Source organism: Salmo salar, chromosome 03 (genome assembly GCF_965601325.2).
Source record: "Salmo salar chromosome 03, fSalSal1, whole genome shotgun sequence".
In the NCBI taxonomy this organism is placed as follows: Eukaryota; Metazoa; Chordata; class Actinopteri; order Salmoniformes; family Salmonidae; genus Salmo; species Salmo salar.
In genome coordinates, this window is record NC_138293.1 from 57,095,750 (window position 1) to 57,122,649 (window position 26,900).

The 26,900-nt window shown below is 41.8% G+C and overlaps 1 protein-coding gene across 2 annotated transcripts; it reads right to left on the reverse strand.

The window, feature by feature from the left end:
• On the reverse strand, window positions 1–26,469 carry LOC106600879 (synaptogyrin-1). 2 transcript variants are annotated; one of them, XM_014192624.3, is made up of 4 exons: window positions 25,968–26,469; window positions 8,361–8,598; window positions 7,237–7,382; window positions 1–4,420 (listed from the first exon to the last, which is right to left on the reverse strand). In XM_014192624.3, the coding sequence occupies exons 1-4, from the start codon at window positions 26,079–26,081 to the stop codon at window positions 4,211–4,213; spliced, it is 708 nt and encodes a 235-aa protein (XP_014048099.1). In that variant the 5' UTR covers window positions 26,082–26,469; the 3' UTR covers window positions 1–4,210. The 2 variants fall into 2 exon arrangements, with proteins under 2 accessions (XP_014048099.1, XP_014048100.1); XM_014192625.3 differs by lacking the exon at window positions 1–4,420 and adding an exon at window positions 5,140–5,911 and having other exon boundaries at window positions 25,968–26,461.
• Between the last annotated feature and the right edge of the window lie 431 nt (window positions 26,470–26,900).

Here is a 26,900-nt window from a genome sequence, read left to right on the forward strand (position 1 = left end):
TTCAACCATACCACAGCTTTTCCTTTATTGATCGTCTCCAGACAAAGTCCACCACATCTACATCAGATCTTTCACAAACAAGCAACAAACAGGAAATAATTATTTACATTTATCCCTAATTAATTATCTGATTAATTTAATCAAAAATCATTACATCAAAAGCATTACAACTATTTTTTTTTCAACTCTGTAGTAGCACACAAAGACCACATAATTCTTACACAATGTCTATATAATTGGTAGTTTTGTCCCGTTATCCCAGTTTTTATTTATCGTTGTTGGTCACACTTTATTTGTATAGTCCCAAAAGATGGAACTACAGATGGTTATAGTATCAACTAAGTAGCTCTTGATAAGCAAATGTCTGCTAAGGTTACGGTTAGGGTTAGGTTTAGAATAAGGGTTAAGATTAGGGTTAATGTTAGGGTTAGTGGATAGTTAGTTGAAATGTTGTTGACAGTTACTGAACATCTACTGACCATCTACAACCCATCTACTTCGGACTATCCAAACAAAGTTTTACCTAAATGTTTCACCCCAGAAAGGTTTGCAACAGTAAAACATGACAAAGAAAATGTTTCCTGATTCAGAAAACAATGCGTACCTCACACAATGAAAGCCGAAGATGTCAGTTACTTTGAAACACACACACTTTAAATGCATTAATACATATAGACATATGCTAGTTTAATAATAGGTACAATATATTATCTAAGTTTATAACAGTAATATATGGTTAATAATAAAGTATTAAAAATGTTATTTCATACATATATAATTACACATTTGTTATGTATGCCACAAAATAAAAATGTCCTGTTTTTTCATAATATCTGTAGTATATACATTACCAGTCAAATGTTTGGACACACCTACTCATTCAAGAATTTTCTTTATTCTTACTATTGTCTACATTGTAGAATAATAGTGAAGACATCAAAACTATGAAATAACACAATCATGTAGTAACCAAAATCTAAATATATTTTATATTTGAGATTCTTCAAAGTAGCCACCCTTTGCCTTGATGATAGCTTTGCACACTCTTTTTTGGTTACTACATGATTCCATGTGTTATTTCATAGTTTTGATGTCTTCGCTATTATTCCACAATGTAGAAAATAGTAAAAATAAAGAAAAACCCTTGAATGAGTAGGTGTGTCCAAACTTTGGACTGGTATCATATATATACTTAAAAATCTCAAACAAATAATTGTTGAATATATATACAATTTTTTAGCATGTTTTGCCTTGAAAAAAAAACACTCAGTCACACATACATGGATCATTACGAACATTTGGAAAAAGAAATCACTAAGGTCTTCAGCTGTTGGCATGAAGAGATAACAAGCACTGGTCTGTCTGAAATCAACTGCTGGTATTCTAGTGCTAAGTGAAATGAGAGGCTTCCGAGGCCACTTTGGGAGAATCTCAATTGTATACTCCTCGTGTCCTCTCTCCTCACCTCCTTCTCTCCCATTGGATGAGAAAACCAGAGATCCCACCCCTCTGACTTTCTCCTCCAATAGGTTTTGAGAAGGTGAGGAGAGAGGACAGTGGTATGCAATTGACATTCTCACTTTGATTTTAAGGACATACTCTGTCAGTTACTAGTGTCAAGCCAGTGTTGGTCACATTTTGGTTGGCTGTCAACGTTGGTGCATGGGGGTTGGTTATTGGTGGAAAAGGCCTTGGCTTTTAAGTTGGTTATGTACGTCGGTCTTCTTTATTGGTGCTTTCATGTCATCATTATAGAATTTGGTTACACATCTGTAACAGCTCAATTTGTGTAATTGTGGCTTGTCTATAGTTGTGCTTTACTGTTAGTTGTTCGGTTCCTGTATGTCATACCCTGTCCTTTGGCCTGTATGATGGGATAACCTTCCAGATTTAGCACTGTTAACACTGGGTTTGGCTTGGGTGTTAACTTGGCATAGATAGGCAGAAAACATTAAACAATGCAGTCCTCCATGACCAAGAGTAGACACCAAACAAAGAAAGCTAAACTGGCAGAAAAGATATGGCAAGCAGGTCCTAGGTCATTGTGCAATGACCGGGCCACAGTGTTGAGGCCCACAAAACACAGTGGTGTTAAGTATGACTTGTGTTGTTCAGGTCTCATCACCTATATCATCAGGCGACTAGTCCCTTTATGTTTGCCAGAAAGAAGTTATGCACACCAATTGCATTCCTAAGGTTCCTTCTTTAATTTGTGTTGATATATGTGGGAGTATAGGTGTGTATGAGTTCCAAGGCTGCATCCCGATTCTCCACCTTTCTCCCAAAGTGAACATTTGCGCACTCCCCATCAAGGGTTGGTGGAAACTCCTTCCAGCCAATGCTTACACCAATCCCATTTTATCCATGATGGGGAGTATGCAGGTGCACACTTTGGGAGAAGGGTGGACAATTGGGACACACACAAGTGAATTAAGGCTGCAGCAAAGAACCCCTCTTCTGGTTAGAACTCTGTCTGATCCCATGGAGGTGGCCAACCAAAACTGCACCCCCCCACACTAAAGGCAAACTGCTCCCGGACACCGACACATACACCGACCATGGTCTCTGAGAATTCCCTCACTCTCCCCCATACCCTGCCTTCACCTCGCCGGCAATGTTGTAGCACTCACTCACACACACAGTGATTACCAACCCTTGATCCTGTCCCACCCCGTTAGCCACCCAAAGTTCCTGACAGCTATTCAAGTCTCAGATCTGTTAGTGCTATCTTGCCAACTCCTACAGTGCCTTCAGAAAGTATTCATAGCCCTCGATTTATTCCACATTTTGTTGTGTTACAGCCTGAATTCAAAATTGATTAAATAATGTACCTTATAATGACAAAGTTAAAACATGTTTTTAAAAAAATTTAGGAAATGTATTGAAAATTAAATACAGAAATATCTAATTTACATAAGTATTTACTCCCCTGAGTCTATACATGTTAGATCCTTTGGCAGCGATTACAGCTATGAGTCTTTCTGGGTAAGTCTAAGAGCTTTGCACACCTTAATTGTACAATATTCGCACATTATTATTTTTTAAATTCTTCTAGCGCTGTCCAGTTGGTTGTTGATCATTGCTAGACAGCCTTTTCAAGTCTTGTCATAGATGTTCAAGTTGATTTAAGTCAAAATTGTAACTAGGCCATTAAGGAACATTCAATGCCGTCTTGGTAAGCAACACCAGTGTATATTTTCCCTTGTGATTTAGGTTATTGTCCTGCTGAAAGGTGAATTTGTCTCCCTGTGTATGTTGGAAAGCAGACTGAACCAGGTTTTCCTCTAATATTTTGCCTGTGCTTAGCTCTATTCCATTTATTTTTATATAAAAAAATGTAAAAACTCCCTAGTCCTTGCCGATGACAAGCATACACATAACATGTTGCAGACACCACCACCATCCTTGAAAACATGAATAATGTGGTGGTCAGTGCTATTTTTTGTTGGATTTACCCCAAACATAACACTTTGTATTCAGGACATAAAGTTCATTTCTTTGACACATTTTTTGCAGGTTTTACTTTAGTGCCTTATTGCAAACAGGAATATTTGAATTCTGTACAGGCCTCCTTTTCACTCTATAATTTAGGTTAGTATTATGGAGTGACTACAATGTTGTTGATCCATTCTCAGTTCTCCCCTATCACTGCCATTAAACTCTAACTGTTTTAACGTCACCATTGGCCTTGTGGTGAAAACTCTGAGTGGATTCCTTGAGTTAGGAGGATGCCTGTGTCTTTAAAGTGACTGGGTGTATTGATACAACATGCAAAGTCTAATTAATAAATTCACCATGCTCAAACGAAGCAAATTTTTGCTCCTGAACTTATTTAGGCTTGCCATAAAAAAAGGGTTGAATACATATTTACTCAAGACATTTCAGCTTGAATTTTTTAAATATGTAAACATTTCTAAAAACATAATTCTACTTTGACATGATGGGCTACTATGTGTAGGCCAGTGACACAATCTAAGTTTAATCTATTTGAAATTTAGGCTGTAACACCACAAAATGTGGAAAAAGTCAAAGGGCTTGAATACTTTCTGAAGGCTCTGTATTTCATTATCACACCTAACACAAACAGATCTGGGACTCGGCTACCTTTAAGCCACCCCATGGCCCATAAGCCACAAACATGTCCCCTTAAACCACCCCTGATGCTGAATACCCCTCCCTGGGCCTTCTCCTCCTCCCTTGGCCCTCTGGCTCAGTATTCCTGGCCCTGGTAGCCAGCGGAGCCGTCAAAGGCTAGCTCTGTGCTGGCCGCGGGGTCAATGTCGGTGGTGTAGCCCGTGTAGTCAGTGCCCATGGGGGCCGCAGCGTTGGGGTCGGCGGTAGGGTCAACATACTCCTGGGAGAAGAGGGCTGAGTCAGCCCCCAGCTTGTACTTCTGAAAGCCCAGGAAGGCCTGCACCGCCTTCAGAGCAGAGAGCGTGTTATGGGGCGGGAGAGCAATTGAAAAGGGAATGGGCAATAGTATAGAGGCGATAGCAAAACAATGTTTGCGTGGAGAAGGGAAGAGGGGGCACAGACCATAGGGGGCAGCGAGCGATTGGAAAGGGGATGGGCAACAACATGAAAGCAATAGCAAAACAATATGTATGTGGGTGGGTGGGGGGATAAACAGGAAAGGTGGAGACATGGGGTTGTGTGGGTGGGATTTGAATATGACAGATGGGCAGAATGAGATGACACGATAGACTCAACCAATGATAGTGGGGGAGGGGGGTATATCAGGTAGCATGCCATTGGTTAAAAAGGTATGAAGTAAGATTAGGAGGATGAATGGTAGTTAGATGATAAGGGTGGGATAACGAGAGAGAAAAAGAAAGGAAGGAAGGAAGGAAGGAAGGAAGGAAGGAAGGAAGGAAGGAAGGAAGGAAGGAAGGAAGGAAGGAAGGAAGGAAGGAAGGAAGGAAGGAAGAAAGAAAGAGAAAATGTTAGAGCGGGAGGATTAAATCCGTTAGTGGGGAGTGTCAAAGCACATTACAGTCAGTGGTCTTGGAATGAAGCAAGTAACCTTTCACCTGATCAGGCACCGTCTTTGTTTTGTCTTTTCAACACAACAACGATTTAATAATGAACATTCACAAATTATCCCAGTGTCATATACAAAGCAAAAATACCCAAACAAAATAAAAAAATCAGATTTTAATCCTAACTCATAATACAAAATAACAGACAAAGATTCACATTGGTTGTAGCCAGCTGGACCAGGTAACACTAACGGCACGTCATTAAGCTGTAGTAGTTAGCTACAGCTGTGGCATGTGTGTATGGGGGAGCATAAGGCTAGATTAGGGAGAGGAGGTGAACAGAGTTCATAGCTAGGCTTTTCCTTCACAGATTTGCAGTTTTGGAATTGAAATACAATGTGAAAAATTAACAATTACTACATATCTAAGAAACAATCTAACAAGGTCTGGGGTCAAACTGGTATGAACTCTGTAAATATTTGTCACTTTCTAATAATTTCCTGAATTGAGACAACCAGCAAAGGTAAACATAGATAAAATGGTGGATTACTATGCAAGGAAATGAGAACCTGGTATGTCAACAGTACCACTGTTTTAACACCACAAAAGACACTCATTTCCGACAATGGTTTGATATCAAGGCACTTTGGAAGTGCAATCTGAACCCAGCAAGCATATCCTAGCTGTAAACACTAGCCAATCATAGTAAACAAATACAAGGTACTCCTTCACTGTGTTTGGCCATCTAAGGAGGACATCATTCAGACAGCCTGGATGGGAAGTTGGTGTGAGGGAAACAATGTTAAGGATGAGGGTCAGGATATCTATCATTAGGCTAGTGGTGGTATGGGCTGTGGAATGAATAGTTTGTTGTACTCTTCTTCGAACGACACTCTCTTTATCCTCTCCAGGGACAGCAGTGTCAGAGCACCCTAGAGAGAGACAGACCGGTCAGGGACTGGGTCAGTGGACAGTTATGGTAGAAAGGGTGGTGAGGATGACCCCAATATTCACCAGATATAATACGTTACTTTATGGAAGGATTGTACCAAAAAACTTACAGTAAATTCCGGACTATAAGCCGCAACTTTTTTCCCAGGCTTTGAACCTCGCGGCTTAAACAATGACGCAGCTAATATTTGGATTTTTCCCGCTTTCAATTTTTTTTTCTCCAAAAAACACATTCTGTGACGTGCTCAGTTTTTTGGCGGCATGAAGCTTTCATTAGACCAATGAAATTGGCGAACGGGTTAAGGTCAAACAACTTTTTGGTTTACTGTTTAGATTAAATCGAGCGCTCTCAAACTTCCCATCATTCTGATTACGGTAGTCATTTTGTCACCCTCATCATGGCAAAGACACGGAGAAATGCATACGATGCAGCTTTCAAGTTGAAGGCGATTGATCTGGCTGTTGGAAAAGGAAATAGAGCTGCTGCACGGGAGCTTGGTCTTAATGAGTCGATGATAAGACGTTGGAAACAGCAACGTGAGGAATTGACTCAACTAAAAAAGACAACTAAAGCTTACTGCTAATTTTTTATTTTTTGTTACAAGCCGTGTTTCGTTAAAGCCTATTTATTTTTGTTACAAGCCGTGTTTCGTTAAAGCCTGTGTAAAGTTCATTTGTTTCAATGTACCGGTAGGCACCTGCGGCTTATAGACATGTGCGGCTTATTTATGTTCAAAATAATATACATTTTTTAATTCAGGCTTATATTCAGGTGCGCTTAATAGTCCGTAAATTACGTTAAGCTTTTTCTAAAAAGACAGAGGCAAAGATTAAATTGGCAAAGAGGGAGAAACTTTGTTCAGATCTAGCTAAAACAGAGATTAGGCGTTATTATAGACAACAATATAGCATAGACAAAGATTAAAATGGAAAACAAAAGAGGAATCGAAACAGGCCCAAAGGAGAAGATAAACTTTCTCTCCTTATTTTAGATCCAGGTTACAAAACTGCAGAAAAACAGAAGACAGTAGACACTTCTAAAGGTGAAGAAAAGCAGTGTTAAACAGATGTAAGTTAAGACTGACAAAGAGGAGCAGAATGTTAGGACTAAGCTTCAGACACAGCAGAATTAAAGCCTGATGAAGAAGGCAAAGGTGTTATGTAACCAATTTATTTGAAGGGGCACTGATGGAAAAATGTGATATGAATACATTTTGTGTAATATACATAATATTGTAGACGCACAAATGGCCATTACGCCAGACAGGAAGGTTAATGAAATGGTGGGCTGTTGTACTGTATGTACCCAGGTGAAGATGGAGAAGAAGGCGAAGGTAATGGCGGCTCGGGCTGCGTCCGCGCCCTCCCTTAAAGGGTTGTCCTCCTCCTTGGCAACCTGCCACTGGTTGGCCAGGAAACAGAACCCCACAAACCAGACAAACGACCAGAATGCTACAGGAAGGATAGAGAGATAGAGAGAGAAAAAGCGAGAATTACAAACAGAAATCATTAATACTATGGATGGTAAAACTAAAGAAGAAAATCTGCTCTTAAAATGTAACATACTCAATAATGCCAGATTACAAATGTCATGCCAATAACAGACTAGTCATGCAACAATATAAAAAACATTAGATCAACTACTGATACACAACATATTTTGCAACCATTTTACAAGCCTCACAGTAATCTAAACCGAGCCTCTAAGTTCATAACGAGTATGTTAGGGTTTATCAGTCACACAACTAACCAGAGGGGGGCACCTGTGCACATACAAAATGGCACCTACAGTACTCAAGTCTGCCAATGTCCTAGAGCTGTGATTCAAACTCCAGGGCTCTGTTCCAATACTATTAATATGCATCCTTCTTTACTCCTTTCCTTGAAGTAATCACCAACCTGATATAATATAATTTGTGAGATCAATGCAGTGAAGAGCTTGCTTCTACGCCAATCCAGTCACGTCGGAGTGCTTGCATCAAGGAAAGGAGGAAGGAGGTATTATACAGACAGGGCCCAGCACACGTAATGGCTATTGAAGAAACAAGACCTTTATCAATGTCCATGTATTGATCAGTGTTTCCTAAGAGTTTAGAAAGGCTAAAGACAAAGGCCACATCCACCTCCCCACCCCTGAACCGAATCTCCACAGAGCCTCCAGAAAAACCACGTGCCTCCAGACACACACCAAACTCTTATCATGACCAACTTCTCAACTAAAACAACCCGTCTTTGCTGTTAACGAACACACGAGAACCTCCCCCTTCCCCCAGTCAAAGATAGCGTAGACCCACACCAACATCCTTCCTGTGTGGGGTGAAGTGTGTTCACAGTTCAGATCTGTGTTCAGTTTTGCATTTACCATGGTAATGGTTAAGGTTAGGCTGTTCCTAGATCGGTGCCTAGGGGAAACTACACCCCAGAGCTTACCAGACACTCCGATGTCAGCAAGCACAGCCTTCTTGCGGTCCTTGACGCTGCTGATCTGGGGGAAGTAGACATCCAGGGCCAGGAAGGCAGCACAACTTAGGAAAGCTAGGGTGCCCATCCCCACGGCATAGTTACAGGCATTCTGGTTCCTGTTGAAGATGCAGAACTCCTCAATCTCGTCAGGCCGGTTCACATAGCCCTCGTTGGCTATACAGCCAAAGATCACGATGGAGAAGAGCTGGGGGAAGAAGAGAGGAAGGGAAGATAGAAAGGGTGTGAGAAAGAAGTGGATTGAGGAGAGAGGGTTGAGTAGGGAGAAAAGGAGAAATGCAAAGGAAAATAACCTGGCAAAATCAGTAGCTCCAGGAAGTGAGTTGGCAACCCCTGATCTACTGCATATAGTAGTAAAATCAATGTGCATGGTACATCAGTAGGACAAGCTGATCATTTTTTGCATCCTATATAAATCTGTCATATGGCGCATTCGGAAAGTATTCAGACCCCTTGACTTTTCACATTGTTACGTTATAGCCTTGTTCTAAAATGTATTAAATGAATGTTTTTCCTCAAATCTACACACACACACACACACACACACACACACACACACACACACACACACACACATACACATACATATATAAAAATCAATATCTAATTTACACAAGTATTCAGACCCTTTACTCAGTACTTTGTTGAAGCACCTTTGGCAGCGATTACAGCCTCGAGTCTTCTTGGGTATGACACTACAAGCTTGGCACACCTGTATTTGGGGACTTTCTCCTATTCTTCTCTGTAGATCCTCTCAAGCTCTGTCATGTTGGGAGCGTCGCTGCACAGCTATTTACACGTCTCTCCAGAGATGTTTGAGCTCTGACTGGGCCACTCAAGGACATTTAGAGACTTGTCCCAAAGCCACTCCTGCGTTGACTTCCTGTTGGAAGGTGAACCTTCGTCCCAGTCTGAGCGCACTGGAGCAGGTTTCCATCAACGAACTCTCTGTACTTTATTCCGTTCATCTTTCCCTCGATCCTGACTAGTCTCCCACTCCCTTCCGCTGCAAAACATCCCCACAGCAGGATGCTGCCACCACCATAGGGATGGTGCAAGGTTTCCTCCAGACGTGACACTTGGCATTCAAACCAAAGTGTTGAATCTTGGTTTCAGACCAGAGAATCTTGTTTTTCATGGTCAGAGTCCAAGCTTGCGGTCATGTGCTTTTTACTGAAGAGTGGCTTTTGTCTGGCCACTCTACCATAAGGGCCTGATTGTTAGAGTGCTGCAGAGATGGTCGTTCTTCTGGGAGGTTCTCCCATCTCCACAGAGGAACTCTGGAGCTCTGTCAGAGGGACCATTGGATTCTTGATCACCTCCCTGACCAAGGCCCTTGTCCCCCAAATGCTCAATTTGGCCGGGCGGCCAGTTCTAGGAAGAGTCTAGGTGATTCCAAACTTCTTCCATTTAAGAATGATGGAGGCCACTGTGTTCTTGGGGACCTTCAATGCTGCAGCCATTTTTTTGTACCCTTCCCCAGATCTGTGCCTCGACACAATCCTGTCTTGGAGCTCAACGAACAATTCCTTCGACCTCATGGCTTTGGTTTGGCTCTGACATGCACTGTCAACTGTGGGACCTTATATAGACAGGTGTGTGCCTTTCCAAATCATGTCCAATCAATTGAATTTACCACAGGTGGACTCCAATCAAGATGTAGAAACATATCAAGGATGATCAATGGAAATAGGATGCACCTGAGTTCAATTGAGTCTCATAGCAAAGGGTCTGAATACTTATGTAAATAAGGTATTTCTGTTTTCGCTTTGTCATTATAGGGTATTGTGTGTAGATTAAATAAAATGTTTTTCTTCACCAAGCAAGGCTGTAATGTAACAAAATGTCGAAAAAGTCTAGGGGTCTGAATACTTTCTGAATGCACTGTAGTAACATATGGCGTAATGCAGAGAAGACAACATGATCATATCGTCGCACCAATCACCTCAATAAGGCTAACTGACACTTTGGGGTAAGGTGAATCCAAAACCTACACATCCACAGTCAGTCACATGTGTACCCAGTTGTCTACATTCAGATACATGTATGACAGGACCTGATCTGACATGAGTGTAGATGAAGGAAGATCCTAATGACACAATGTGAAACAGTAAGCAAAGTCAAAACTGGCCCCTTTTGCACCAATGCCAGTTACTACATCATAAAACCATATAGCACTACAGCAGCATCAAAAACCTCTACTCATTTAATTCACATACATTAGAAAAATGACTCATATACTGGAGTAGTCCCAACTGTTTTAATCCAGGTTCAGGCCAGTGTTGATGTTTGTTTTGTTGATGAGATGGAATGATATTAGGGGGCTTTGAACTCCCACTCGCCAAGTGCCTTTTTGCGTGGAGGTATAATTATTATTTTATGTATAAGGTTTTGTCGTTGTTGTTCTGAACCCTTTGCCCATTTGTTGTGATGTTGTCAAGTGCGCCACCCCCCCAAATTGTTTTTTGTTTTTGTCTATATTGCATTTGTTTTAGGCATAAGGGCAATGAAATGTACCGATATTTATGTACAGTTGCATATTTCCCTACTCTTGGCTCCCAGGAAAAACACAGAATTTCTCATTTGGGTCTCAGGCTGAAATGGTTTAAGAACCCCTGCCCTTGACAATCAACCTTTCTCTTTCGTGGATGATGTTGGCTTTCACCGACTGGTCGAGCACCTCGAGCCCCGGTACACACTAGAAAGTATGTGCTATTTTTCAGATGTTGCCCTACTGGAGTTACACAGTATTGTTGATACGCGCATCCATGAGGTACTTTCTAATGGGCGTCACTGCTATTAGCTTCACAACTGACATTTGGACCAGCAATGTCAGGCCCATTAGCATTCTGAGTCTGACAGCACAGTGGGTCGGCAAGGATTTCGTACTGAGGAAAGCCGTATTGCATGCTCAAGAATGTGCTGGTTTTCATACCGCTGCTGCCATTTCAATGGCATTTGAGAACATGAACACACTCCAAGCTCCATTCGAACAATTGACTCGAGAAATAAGCTCATCAACTGCATCTGCAGCAGACGTGATACCCTCTGTCATGGCATTGAAACGCTACCCCCCTAAAACTTGCAAAAGTTCTCTACTAGTGGCTGTGAACAAGCAATTCGGTGGCATTCTCTGAGCCTCTTTATGGTGTCTACACCATGTTAGATGGTAGGTACAAGGACCGCTACTTCGATGTAGACAAGAAACAGGGTTTACATGAAATGTTACAGACACATCTGGACAAGATGGAAATGGACACAGTGACAGTACGCACCGAGGAAGAGGACCCACGACAGAAGAGGCCATGGACAGACAGAGCTGAAACTTCACTGCTTGACATGTATGATGAAATCCTGGTTGAGAATGAAACAAATGAACAACGAAACAGCACAGCAAGTGAAAGAGATATGTTTTGATTATGTTTTACTGGTAAAATGGGGACATACGTAAATGCCAACAAAATAACCATTTGGTCTGTGTGTGTGTTTCAACTATTTAACTGTACTAGAATGCTTAAAAGGCCGCTACAATTTTAAACATCGGTATCGTGTTTCTTTGGCAAGGAAAATATCAGATATCGGTCAAAATTTTTATATCGGTGCATCCCTAGTTTTAACAGCTGGCCTCTTCATCAGACAGCACTGTGTGTGTGTGGTGCGCGCGCATGTATGTGGAAGACAGAGAGAGAGCATGCACAAGGGGGTGGGGTGGTATGACAGAGCATCTCTGACGTAATACTGTATGTGTTGGTGAGCCGCGAGTGAGAATGCAAGTGTGTGTGTGTGTGTTTGTTTTCGATCAGAAAATACACACTGTAGTGCCTTTACAAAATAGATTGTAATTCGGTAGAGTTTTTCCATTGGCTGTGAATCAATTCCCTATACACAGTGTGAGTGTGTGTGATGGTTACCCATTCCCATCTGTCAAGTGAAGCATGGGAATCTGATGGATCGTGGCTGGTAAGCATCCAGATGAGTGGATAAAAACACTATATGTACGAGAGGAAGGAGAGAGAGGGAGAGAGAGAGAGAAAAGAGAAAGCTAGAGTGTAATGGCCTTTAGCCTTCTTTCAATGTGCATCTTTCCCATTGAACCATCATTAGCTGTGCTGAAGCTGGCCCACCCTGGTTGCCAGGAACTCCCAACACCTCAGGCTCATAACCAACCGAGTGCTGTACGCTCACTGCTCTTTGCTAAACTGATATTCTCATTCAATGTGAATATGCTACCTTCGAAACAGACACAATATATAGTGTGTATACAGACAATGTATAATACACAATATGTCGAAGGTACAAGGCGAACTGAAAGCTGAATACTACAAAGACTACATAACCAGATCATTTGACAGAAGAGGTATTACATTCTCAATACTATAAGAGCTCACATGCTTGTTAGCATCTCTTCACAATGCCTAGTTTCAACCGTACAGTATTTATATGAAGATTGTATCGTTGCCTCCTTTCTTCCATGTTCTGAAAATTACAAAAATAAATAAGAGTACTGCCTCCTGGCTGCTATTTTGGGCTCCCGAGTGGCGCAGCCGTCTAAGGCACTGCATCTCAGTGCTAGAGGCGTCACTACAGACCCTGGTTCGATTCCAGGCTGTATCACAACCAGCCGTGATTGGGAGTCCCATAGGGCGGCGCACAATCGGCCCAGCGTCGTCCGGGTTAGGGTTTGGCCGGGGTAGGCTGCCATTTTAAATAATAATTTGTTCTTAGCTGACTTGCCTAGTTAAATAAAAAGGTTAAATAAAAAAATATCTGCTCCATAATTTCCGGCTTTATTTGATCCCAATAGTGATAGTCTTCCTTTGCCCTCGTTTCTCATCCCAAACTCCTCTTAACCATGTTTTAAAGTTCATAATGTAAGCATTTCATTGCACCGTTTACACTGTAGCCTGTGCGTATGACAAACTTTCATAATGCAAAGAGGATAGCGGTTCTGTTTGTGGACATGATCTTTGGTCAGGATCTCGTAAATCTGTGAATTCCCTAATCTATAGTTGTGTCTGCTGGTGTGGTCTCCCTCCTGGTCCATTCGCCTACTCCGATCTATAATTACCAGGCTAGCAGCACAGCTCTCAGTCTTGTCTGGATCACAAGGGCCCCAGCACATCACAGACATATGAAAGCAGGCATTGTGGCTGGCACCACGTGGGATCCTGATCCTGTGATCATTAGCAGTAGGCCTTTTATACTCCTGATGGGATTTAGTGTGTGTGTGTGTGTGTGTGTATCATGAGATCAAAAAAGAATACAACTTTGCTTATGCATGACTTTCTCAAGATGAGCAGCACTGGCTGTGTTACAGTTTCACTGCTGCACCACTACCACCACAACCTAACAATGAAATACATCCTGTTGCATTACTGTCTGAGTTCCAGGTTGTGCCTATTAGTGTGCAGGGTGTCTTTCAGGCAGGCCTACCAGTCAGTCAGGCTATGCACTCCATCACAGCTAGAGCCCCTTAGCTTTGCTGCAAGCTACAACAGAGGCCATTCACTCTTGCCATCATAACCATACTGTGAGCAGACTGCACTGGATGCCCTCTCTCCTCTCAATGAATCTGCTTGTGCTAGTCTCCTTCAGTCGTCAGTGTAGTCTCCTCCATCATGGAGTACCATTGATACAGATGTACACAAAGGAGTCCTTAACAACAAACAAACAAACAAACAAACAAACATGGACACACACACTATTACACAGACCGCTTGCTGGCCAGGCACCACATTTCTGCCCTCCCCCACAATCATTCCATTTTAATCTCTGTGACCTTGTGTTCACACAGAGATGGAGAGAGAGCGAGCCGGACCAACCAAGACTGCCAGATTCTTTGAGTCACAAGACTGGAAGTCTTTCTCCATCCTAATGCCCACATAAGTACTACCAGGAAACCAGAAACACCAACTCCCTACATTGAGATGACTAGCTGAATATAGGCCTACCATAAGGTTACAGGTTTACACTTGCACACATAGTTAGCATACAGCTCAACAAAAAAACAAACACGGGAGGAAAAAGGCACATCCATCCTAGACAAACCAACCTTCAAACCCAATGTTTGCTATGGAAATATCAACAGAACAATGCTTTCAACTAGTTACAGTAAAAACAGAACGAAAACCAGTTACAAAATGAAAACCGATTGCTAGAGCAAGGTTGGTACTTGCAACTTCAAAAACAAAACGCTAAACAGTGTTTTTGAACACACCACGACCTACTACAACCATGTCCCTGGAAAGCTAAGCGATGTCCATATTCTCCACTAGTCTTCTCGGAGTAGATTGGCCTCAGCTACTTACATCATAAGCCCTTATAAAATGTCCCAGTCCATCTGTACCTAAAAGGCTGTGGCGAAAACCCTGTGCCCAGTAGAGCGTCTAGATCCAGATGCTGGTTTTGGCAGGACAACGATTATCCAAAAACAAGTGTTAAAACCACACTGTCATTGTTGTTTTTGGTAACTGTATTAGAGCTCTGCTCCAACGAGCCGCGCACACACACACAGACTCCGAGGTCCTCTCCACATCGCAGCGAATCATCATCATCATCATCACACAAAGCACAAGGAGAGAGGGAAGGAAAAGAGACGGCTAGTCGAGAATCTCGTGCTCGTAACAGAGAAGAGAAAGATAGCATTGGTATTGTGGTGGTGAAGTGTAGCTTTAGAATGATATTTAGCTGCTGTACCATAATGTGTATATACACTCATGGCACACACACACACTTATTCAATTTGAACTGTCAAATGAAACAGACCACATTTTATCCATTTGCTAGCTGAAAAATAACAGAGAGCATCCAAAACATGAACACTAGACCACATTTCACCGGGTTAAAGTCCCAGCAGAGTCTTCTGGCTTATTACCTCAACAGCTGCTGGGAATTAATATATATCCAACAACACAAGACTAAAATTCACTTCAGACTACTACTCTTCAGACTTCCATAAAAAAAAAGACACATTTTATGGTATCCCTGGCCTCTAGTTCATATGTGAAAAATAAACTCCTGCACTCTGGGGCTCCTGGTAACTCCAACAAGTTTTAACGATGGTCAACCAACATTTCAGATCAATCAGGGTCATGTTGAAATAAAAAAATTGGAATCAAATTTATTTGTCATGTTTCGTAAAGAACAGGTGTACACTAACAATGAAATGCATACTTACGGGTCATTCTCCAACCAAATTAAATAGTGACACATTTAAATACACAGTGAATAATGAATAACAATAAAGATTTTTTTTAAATAACATGGCTATATAGTACCAGTACCGACTGGATGTGCAGGGGTACGAGGTAATTGAGGTGGCTAGGTACATATAGGTAGGGGTAAAATGACAAGGCAACAGGATGAATAATAAACAGTAGAGTGTAAAAGTTGGTGTGTGCCAGTGTAAAAGAGTTAGTGCAACAGCAACAAAAATGTAAACGCAGGTAGTCCGGGTAGCCATTTGATTAGCTATTTAGCAGTCTTATTTAGTAGTCTTATTGCTTGGGGGTAGAAGCTGTTCAAGGTCCTGTTGGTCCCAGACTTTGTGCAGTGGTACCGCTTGCCATGTGGCATAAGAAAGAACAGTCTGTGGCTTTTAGCAGGACACACCGTAGCAAAACGTTTTGCAACGAAAAACAAAAACAAGTTCCAGGCGGTAACACCACATTTTCTTTTACAATTCTCCCTACTGAAAATGGTTTGGAAAGCAAGCAAGAGTCAAAGGACCAGGACTAGCAACATTCTGCAGAGGTAAAAAAGCTCAACATCCAAACCTTGTCACCTTTTAATCTTACATAACAAACATTCCTCTTTGGAAATCTGTCCCGATGTCCCCAGCATTACTGCCAAACACCGGTGCAAAGCCTGACTGTGGAAATGAACTAATTGTGCTCCAGCTATAGTGACTCAGACATCTGAATGAACATGCCACCCACCCACCCACACAGTCTTGTCTAATACACTTCCATTAACTATGGTGGATGTGTCATCAGGCCAGTGCAGTAGAGTTTGGCTCAGCTCTGCTCAGTATTGTGAATAGGGTATAAGTGTCCATTTTGTTTTTTTTAATTGAGCCTCTGTGCCTAATTAGTAAATGAAACACATTGACTAAATAGAGACTACACTCCTTTGATTTACCAAACCTAAACATCAGTTGCTAATTACAAGGTAACAACATTGACAAAGTAGCAGACATTGCAGCCTTCCAGGACCGAAGATCCACCCAAAGAAAATACTTCTATTTCCAGGTCCCCCTTCATCAATTAGCTCAATAAAAGCTTGTATTGATCTGGTGACTGAGGCGTTTCCCAATGGGACACCATCATGCATATCATTCGACAGATCCCAGTGACAACATTAACAGGAGTAGCAGAGAAAAATAACCAAGTTATTCAGAGAATGCTTCCATGGAATGAAGAAAAAAAAAAACAGACAACTCATTCCACATTCCCTCATGACTCGCAAGCACAACTATTCTATTTGCTCAGACAAAGGCTTCACACTGAAAAGGCAGCACATGATCGGACAAGGAAAAGAAAGCTGAACTAAAAGGGGGATGATAGGTCATGTGACGTGACAGTTTAGTACATCCTATAACACCCCTAGTTACAAGGTTGCCATGATACAAAGATCCAGCCATTCTGAAGACCGTCCCTGTCCCCTTCCTCTGGTGAATAACATACTTGTGTCGTGAGCAAGCCTCCTCTCATTTGTCCCCATTCCTCCCTCCCTTTCTCATGAGTATGCTTGCCGGTGACATCTTGCCGGTGGTCTCTGACAGTCATCATGCCAACGCAGCAGACCTCAATCAGCCAATCAGGATCTCGGTTGGGGGAGGTCCGCCTCCGTCTCATCCTGGAGAGAGAGCTGTGGTTCAGCAAGTTAATACTAACCTATCATCATCACCACAGCATGGAGGGCTACAATGGCAGACTTTAAAATGGGAGTGGCTGAGCTTACATTCCCTTTCTCGATATACAATGGCAGATTTCTCTCCACCAAGACAAATGTGTTGGTGTCCATCTTTGTTTTGCCTTAATATTCGTGGAAGCAGGTTCTGATCACACATTTCTGGATCGTAGCTGAATGAGGAATAAAACCTCCATGATCATTGGAGTTCCCACCCCAATCTGCTGAACATCAAATATGCTGCAGTCCTATATAGTGTTGTACACCTTTTCTCTAATCACTATGCTTGACAGACTGACACACACACTATTTCTGTTACATGTATTTAAATTATTTCTGAGTATTTTGTCATTTGTATTGCACTGGGCTACACTACATTTAAATACATTTCAAACTACAAGCATTTTGTAGTTTATTTTGATACATTGATCTTTATGGTATTTTGTCCATTTTTCCCCATCCCTGCACTCACACATCACAGAGACACACACTCTTGAGAGATGCTGTGTCTTAGGCTTGGCTATTGATTACTACAGTTATTGATTAGGACTATTTGGAAACATCATTCATTATGCATGATTCAAGTCATTTCTCAGATCTAAATGAAACACCAGAACAAGAGAAAATAAATTATTTTTGTCTCTGGTTAGTTTAGATAACAAATAATAGCCTTCATGTTCATTTACATCTGTTTGCAACATTAAGGGCCTGAGTGGCTCTGTTGGTAGAGCATGGTGTTTGCAACGTCAGGGTTGTGGGTTCAATTCCCACGGGGGACCAGTACGAAAAGAAAAAAAATGTATGAAATGTACGCTCTGGATAAGAGCGTCTGCTAAATGACTAAAATGTAAATGTAAGAACCTGCACATTTAAAAAAAAAAAAATTGTATACTTTATTTAACTAGGCAAGTCCGTTAAGAACAAATTCTTATTTTCAATGACGGCCTTGGAACAGTGGGTTCAGGGCAGAACGACTGATTTTTACCTTGTTAGCTCGGGGATTCGATCTTGCAACCTTCCGGTTACTAGTCCAACGCTCTAACCACTAGGCTACCTGCCACCCCTGTAATTGAACCTAGCTACAGCAGACAGGAATCTTTGGCTCCAGTAATTGAACCTGACCGTCAGGCTCATGCCGCCACTGTACCTGAGCTTGTAATCACAGCCTACAAAGCCTTGTCCTTACTAACTCTTTAAATCCTAAGCTTGCTGATCATTGTCTGTGTAAATACTAGCCTAAAAAAGGCCTTGTCACTACTAATTTTGCACAGAGATTTCCATAATAACAATAACTTTAAAGGGATACTTTGGGATTTTGGCAATGAAGCCCTTTATCTAGTCAGATTAACTTGTGGATACCATTTTTATGTCTCTATGTCCAGTACGAAGGAAGTTAGAGATAGTTTTGCGAGCCAATGCTAACTTGCATTAGTGGATACCCATATACTCATTGCGCTAGCATGCTCATTGCCAAAATCCCGAAATCTCCCTTTAACGAGAGGAAATCAAGCTCTCGTTATCACATTGATTTGTGTCAGACTGAAAATCCTTCCATGCTTGTCTATTGAGTTCTGAGATGGTTCCAAAAATAGCCTGTCTGCATTTACACAGACAGACCAATTCTAATATTTTGCCAAGTAATGGTCTTTTGACCAATCAGATCATTATACATCAGCTCTTTTACAAAGCTGATCTGATTGGTCAAAAGACCTATTAGTGAGAAAAAATTATTTAAAAAAAAGAATTGAGCTGCCTGTGCCGGTTGGTCTCAGACTAGACGTAACATAGTAAACGAAAATCCGGGCCCCCTCAAATTAGTATGATATGTTACATTTGGTACGGTTACCAGGGCTCGAATTTCCTGGTGGCATTGATGGCCCGTCAATGCCCCCTTGTATGGCCATAATGCCCCCTAAAAAAATCCATGCCTTGTGGCCAAAGTGGCCGTTGTGCCCTTCGGCTGAACATAGTAATTATAATTCCTTTCTCCCGGCTGCCAATCAGCCTGCTCCGAAGCACCTCTCACTCACATGGCTCTCTCAGATATTTCTATTCTTATTAGCCAATGCCCGTCACATAATCGGGCCCTTCTCAAAGCTATCGCAGCTCCAAAGTAGGCTACTAGTGAAGACAGACATCGGGGATGAAACTGTGTGTGTCCTTGTGTTTTTCTGTGCTTGAAATAAATATATTTTTTAAGACTCTGGGACAATAGATCCCAAATTAATACAACTACTGTACATCAAAACACTTTTTAAAAGCAATGAGGCTGATGCAACAGATCGTTTAGCTTAAAATGTTGATAAACTATTAGACTATTTCTTCACATTATAAGCGCAGAAATGCACACAAGGCTACTAGAGTGAATGTTCCAAAATGCAATTAGCTGGAAAACATTGTTCTACAAAGCGCACCGCATGGGTTGTTAACCTTTTCACACGTACCAACAAACTGGTGTGATTATTCTACATTGTTCCCTGGAGCATACGCTCAAACCGGTGTGATTAGAACGTCCAGTTTCGATTGACGCAACAATTAGCATTTGAGCTGGCCACAATGGTTTTTCAGAAACATTTTGCACAAACACAGACCTTACAAAGTTATGTCCAGAATGTGACCAGTTTACTTTTGGATACAATGTTCAGACATTCACAGAAATAGCTACAGCATAACACAAATCATCCAAACTGGAAAATGTCGGCTACATTTGTCCTAGCGCTAACTGAGGAAAGACTGACATAACACAAGCGGTTATATTTCTATAATTCTTGGCTGACAGAAACTACAATATGAATTTGCTAATAGCAATTACTATTTATAATTAAATCACATCACTGGCGAGCTCACCATTGATCGAAATAATTGAGTAAAACACTTTTTAGAAATCGAAAGTGATCCGACAATGGGTAGTTTGTGCGCGCCGCCATGTTGGTCAGTACAACCTTTTTAAAAAAAGTACTTAAGTGTTCATTACAATCTATGCAATAATCGGAATGCATTATTTGTCACTTGAAAACATCTGAAAAAAACTGTAAATACATTATGCTCCATACATACAGTCATGGCCAAAAGCTTTGAGAATGACACAAATATTAATTTTCACAAAGTTTGCTGCTTCAGCGTCTTTAGATATTTTTGTCAGATGTTACTATGGACTACTGAAGTATAATTACAAGCATTTCATAAGTGTCAAAAGATTTATTGACAATTACATGAAGTTGATTCAAAGAGTCCATATTTGCAGTGTTGACCCTTCTTTTTCAAGACCTCTGCAATCCACCCTGGCATGCTGTCAATTAACTTCTGGGCCACATCCTGACTGATTGCAGTTTGTCAGAATTTGTGGGTTTTTGTTTGTCTCTTGAGGATTGACCACAAGTTCTCAATGGGATTAAGGTCTGGGGAGTTTCCTGGCCATGGACCCAAAATATCGAAGTTTTGTTCCCCGAGCCACTTAGTTATCACTTTTGCCTTATGGCAAGGTGCTCCATCATGTTGGAAAAGGCATTGTTCATCACCAAACTGTTCCTGGATGGTTGGGAGAAGTTGCTCTCGGAGGATGTGTTGGTACCATTCTTTATTCATGGCTGTGTTCTTAGGCAAAATTGTGAGTGAGCCCACTCCCTTGGCTGAGAAGCAACCCCACACATGAATGGTCTCAGGATGAAGAGAAAATGACTTTACCCCAGTCCTCAGCAGTCCAATCCCTTTACCTTTTGCAGAATATCAGTGTCCCTAATGTTTCTCCTGGAGTATATACAAATTGCCATCATACAAACTGAGGCAGCAAACTGTGAAAATTAATATTTGTGTCATTCTCAAAAGTTTTGGCCACGACTGTACATACGGAATGCGCCTACAGTAGAAACGACAACACGATATACAGAAAATAAGAAACTTACTTTGATAGGAACGCACACATGTCCAAAGTTATTATTCGTAAGGAAAACAACAAGGAAGGCAATGCAAGCGCCAGCCAGAAAATGTTCCAATTCGTGCAAGACTGCACAAATGTCTGCACAAACATGAGTGATGTGCAGGCTCTCTCTGGCTCAGTAAAGCCTCAAACATAAAATTGTCCGCAACGCTGAAATGGGCTACTTCTATGCGAATTAATTAATGAGGCGGCGGAACACACCTCAATTCAAACTGTTGTTATAAAATAATTAGAAATTGACAAGTTGAAACATAGCCAATAGATAATTATCAGGCAGCGAGTGTTAACTGTCCTGTCGCGTAATAATCACATTTTTGAACAGTGTACACATAATGACACCATGCTCATAAAACAACTCACGCTGGGGCGACAGTCACGCATGAAAAGGTTAATATGACAAAGACCATCTTTGGCTGCTGGACAATGAACGAAAGTTGAGAACATTAAAGAAATACTGGTATCAATGGGATATGGGTAAGTGTTTATAAAATAATCCCCTTAACATTCCTATGGTTGGAAGAGGGTAAGATATGCCTCAAAACATCCAGGTTTTAAACAGTTATGTTTAATTAAGTAGTTTCAAAATGTTGACTGCCTCCATTCAGATTGCAAGGTGGGTGATGTTGCAGTGTGCAACAGGCACTGGCCTTTCTCAATCAGAATTTACAGTGCCTCTAGTATGACAAAAATCAAGCCTTTAGACGTTAATATAAATTATCCGACCTACAATGTATTTGAACTACACTTTTTTTGCTACTCTGCAACTAAACTCAGTAAAAAAGAAATGTCCCTTTTAACTTTTTAAAAGGAAAATCCATCCAGGAAGTGGATAGAAAACACTAAAGTTTCCAAAACTGTTCAAATAATGTCTGTGAGTATAACAGAACTGATAGGGCAGGCGAAAACCTGAGGAAAATCCATCCAGGAAGTGGGATTTTTTTTATGTGGGTGGTTTTCAATTGAATGCCTATTGAGTATCTAATGGGTTAGGACCCAGATTGCAGTTCCTATGGCTTCCAGTAGATGTCAACAGTCTTTAGACATTGTTTCAGGCTTGTTTTCTGAAAAATTAAGAAGAATGACAACTTTCTGTCAGGGGACTGGGGAAGCATGCAATGCTGGTTTGCGCGCCCTTCGTTCTTTTTCCTTTCTATTGAATACGCTATTGTCCGGTTGAAATATTATCGATTATTTAGACAATTGACAACCTGAGGATTAAACATCCTTTGACATGTTTCAACGAACTTTACCGGTACTATTAGGATGTATTCGTCTGCATGTTTTGACCGCCTTTGAGCCAGTGGATTACTGAACAAAACGCGCAAACAAAACTGAGTTCTTGGGATATAAAGAGGGACTTTATCGAACAAAACAAACATTTATTGTGTAGCTGGGACTCTTGTGACTGCAACCAGATGAAGATCTTCAAAAGGTAAGTGATTCATTTTATCGCTATTTCTGACTTTCGTGACTCCTCTACCTGGTTGGAATATGTTTGTATGCTTTTGTAAGCGGGGCGCTGTCCTCAGATAATCGCATGGAAAGCTTTCGCTGTAAAGTCTTTTTGAAATCTGACAAAGTGGCTGGATTAACAAGTTAATCTTTAAACTGATGTATAACAGTTGTATTTTTATGAATGTTTATTATGACTATTTCTGTATTTTGAATTTGGCGCTCTGCAATTTCACCGGATGTTGTCGAGGTGGGTCGCTAGCGGCACGCCTGCGCCAGAGAGGTTACTAAACACTGTTTCCCATGCTTGTTCAATGAACCATAAACAATTAATGAACATGCACCTGTAGAATGGTCGTTAAGACAATAATAGCTTACAGACAGTAGGCAATTAAGGTCACAGTTATGAAAACTTAGGACACTAAAGAGGCCTTTCTACTCACTCTGTAAAACACCAAAAGAAAGATGTCCAGGGTCCCTGGTCATCTGCGTGAAAGTGCCTTAGGCATGCTGCAAGGAGGCATGAGGACTGCAGATGTGGCCAGGGTAATAAATTGCAATGTCCGTACTGTGAGACGCCTAAGACAGCGCTGTAGCGAGACAGGATTGACAGCTGAGCGTCCTCGCAGTGGCAGACCACGTGTAACAACACCTGCACAGGATCGGTACATCCGAACATCACACCTGCGGGACAGGTACAGGATGACAACAACTGCCCAAGTTACACCAGGAACGCACAATCCCTCCATCAGTGCTCAGACTGTCCGCAATAGGCTGAGAGAGGCTGGACTGAGGGCCTGTAGGCCTGTTGTAAGGCAGGTCCTCACCAGACATCACCGGCAACAACGTCACCTATGGGCACAAACCCACCATCGCTGGACCAGACAGGACTGACAAAAAGTGCTCTTCAATGACGAGTCGCGGTTTTGTCTCACCAGGGGTGATGGTCGGATTCGCGTTTATCGCCGAAGGAATGAGCATTACACCTAGGCCTGTACTCTGGAGCGGGATCGATTTGGAGGTGAAGGGTCCGTCACGGTCTTGGGCGGTGTGTCATAGCATCATCGGACTGAGCTTGTTGTCAATGCAGGCAATCGAAACGCTGTGCATTACAGGGAAGACATCCCCCTCCCTCATGTGGTACCCTTCCTGCAGGCTCATCCTGACATGACCCTCCAGCATGACAATGCCACCAGCCATACTGCTCATTTTGTGCGTGATTTCCTGCAAGACAGGAATGTCAGTGTTCTGCCATGGCCAGTGAAGAGCCGGATCTCAATCCCATTGAGCACGTCTGGGACCTGTTGAGGGCTAGGGCCATTCCCCCTAGAAATGTCTGGGAACTTGCAGGTGCCTTGGTGGAAGAGTGGGGAAACATCTCACAGCAAGAACTGGCAAATCTGGTGCAGTCCATGAGGAGGAGATGCACTGCAGTACTTTATGCAGCTGGTGGCCACACCAGATAGTGACTGTTACTTTTGATTTTGACCCCCCCTGTGTCCCTTTGATTAGGGACACATTATTCCATTTCTGTTCCTCACATGTCTGTGGAACTTGTTCAGTTTATGTCTCAGTTGTTGAATCTTGTTATGCTCATACACATATTTACACATGTTAAGTTTGCTGAAAATAAACGCAGTTGACAGTGAGAGGACCTTTATTTTTTTGCTGAGTTTACTTTGCAGGTTAGCTAACCCTTCCCTAACCTTAACCTAACTCCTATCCTTAACCCCATCCTTATGTAACAGTGCTGATTCCATCCCTCTCCTCTCCCCAACCTGGGATCGAATCAGGGACCCAGTGAACACAACAACTGCCTCCCACGAAGCATCGTTACCTATCGCTCCACAAAAGCCGCAACCCTTGCAGAGCAAGGGAAACAACTACTTCAAGGTCTGAGGGTGTGATGTCACCGATTGAAACGCTATTAGCGCGCACCACTAACTAGCTAGTCATTTCACACCAGTTACACTAACTCCTCCCCTTTTGACAACCTCCTTTTCCACTGCAACCAGTGATCTGGGTCACAGCACCAACGTAACAGTGTTGCTTACATCCCTCTCCTCACCCCAACTTGGGCTTGAACAAAGGACCCTCTGAACACATCAACAAGTGCCTCCCACAAAGCATCGTTACCTACTGCTCCACAAAAGACGTGGACCTTGCAGAGCAAGGGAAACAACTACTTCAAGGTCTCAGAGCGAGTGATGCATGCACCGCTAACTAACTAGCCATTTCACACAGGTTACACTTAACTCCTTTCTTAACGTTAGCCACCTAGCTACCTAGCTAATGTTAGCCACACCAAATTGGAATTGGTAACATATCATACATATTGCAAATTCGTAACACATTGTATTAATTGCAATTCGTAAAATATCATACGAATTGTAATTCGTAACATATCATCGACAAATTAATACCAAACGTAACAAATCATGCTTATTTCAATGTGACGGATTTTGGTTTGCTATGTTACGTCTACCCCTGATTCCAGGTTGGCCTGTGTAAACGCAGCCTGATAAAAGGGGCAATCTGCAGTTGCTACATCAATTTTTGGACACAAATTATTGATATGCACCCATTGATTCTTTAAGAATATAACTTATAAATACCCCATGAGCTTAGCTCAACTGTCTTACCCCATAAGAACAAAATATAAGCTTTTTTTTACGCCAATGTTTGTAAACAAAGTAAATGTAAACAAACACTCTATACCCTCAAAACATGGTTAAAACTAGAATGTTAATAGTATGGATGGTCAGTCCTTGGATCCATAGCTCTGTCTATGAATTTGAGAGTGGTTATATTACTCCAGCTCCATTCCTCAGCTTTTTAGGGTAATAGTGGCTGGGTGTGTTGCTTTGAATTGTTTGAACTACTGACTGCCACTTTAACTGGCATTTAGTAGTCTATAAAATAGGGGTCTTTAATTCAGTGGTAGCCATAACATTTTAATTGAACACAAATGGTTTTCAAGACAAGGTAGCTATAGTCAGTTGTCAAATATTATGACTGAAAACAATATTTATTCTGTGCGTTTCATTAACGCCCTTCCACTGAAATGTGTGCGTAAGCAGGGTATATAGCCTTACCTATGGGGTTAACAGATTGATTCCTAGGCAATCAATCGGTTTGCTTTTAAATCCTACACATTTCTCGAATGTTTGTAGATATTTTGCTGTACACAGATGCCCGTGTCCTCCACTCTTGAATAATTTAAACAACGACATGCTCAAATAAACATGACCACTCACCCAGCACACAATCCGAAGGATAGTTTGAGGCTGTTGAAAGAACGTCAAAGGGTCGAAGGCTCCTCCAGCCTTACCCGCTCCGTATGCTTGCATCCCCTGCATCACCCCCTCCATCTTCAGCTTCTGGTGGTGATTTCCCCGTCTCCGAATTCAGTACCCAGCCTAAAACGTTAAATTACGTGGGTTTGTACGCTCGTTCGGTGTATTGACCTTGGTATGATTATAACGCTGCCCGTTGAAACGGGATTGACTCGGGTTTAATTTATTCTAGTATCTGCTCTGCCCCTTTGCCAATCCAAAGCCTTCCATCCGTGGCTGCCTTCTGTGGTTTTGAAGCTAATTTATTTCCCTCGACAACCTCTTCCCCTTCTCCCTATATAGCCCTTTCTCAGCTGAAAGGTGGAGAGAAATAAGCCGAGCAGACACGCATTCTTGTGAGTAGCGCGCGCATACGGCGCAGTCACGTTTTTGACGCGCACTCACTCTCGACAATCACAGCAAGCTCCTTGCCATGTTTTTATTGAGGCGCGCTCCTGACAGAAAACATTATCTTATTCAATAACAAAAAAAAGAAATCACTATTTAAAAAGAAGCCTACACGCTAGGACTTGAAGTGGGTAGAAACACAAGCCCACTCACTACAGGCTCACATAATCATTATATGCATGGATAATCAGAGACCTCTCCCTGATTTACAAATGGGATCAACTGCTTTGCTCAATCTGTTTGTCTCCCCAGTCTACGGTGTAGGAGAGGCCTATGCCACCTGGCGGATAACTATTGGCAGTGGCTCTCACTAGGCAAAAATGGTTAATGCATTGTGTTCTTGTTCAAAGCTAACTGAATGACATTAGGACAAAAAATGCATCGAAAAATAATTGTAAGTGAGCTGCTGATTCCACGCACACAGTACAAATTCCAGGCACACAGATG

What these genes read in the sequence shown, in the direction of transcription:
- LOC106600879 (XM_014192624.3), bottom strand. Translation starts at nt 26,081, where the DNA reads ATGGAGGGGGTGATGCAGGGGATGCAAGCATACGGAGCGGGTAAGGCT. An exon ending in TCCTTCGGATTGTGTGCTGG is followed by an intron (nt 8,599 to 25,967) that starts GTGAGTGGTCAT and finishes TTCTTCCCCCAG; the next exon opens with CTCTTCTCCATCGTGATCTT. An exon ending in TCTTCTCCATCTTCACCTGG is followed by an intron (nt 4,421 to 7,236) that starts GTACATACAGTA and finishes TCTGCTCTGAAG; the next exon opens with GCGGTGCAGGCCTTCCTGGG.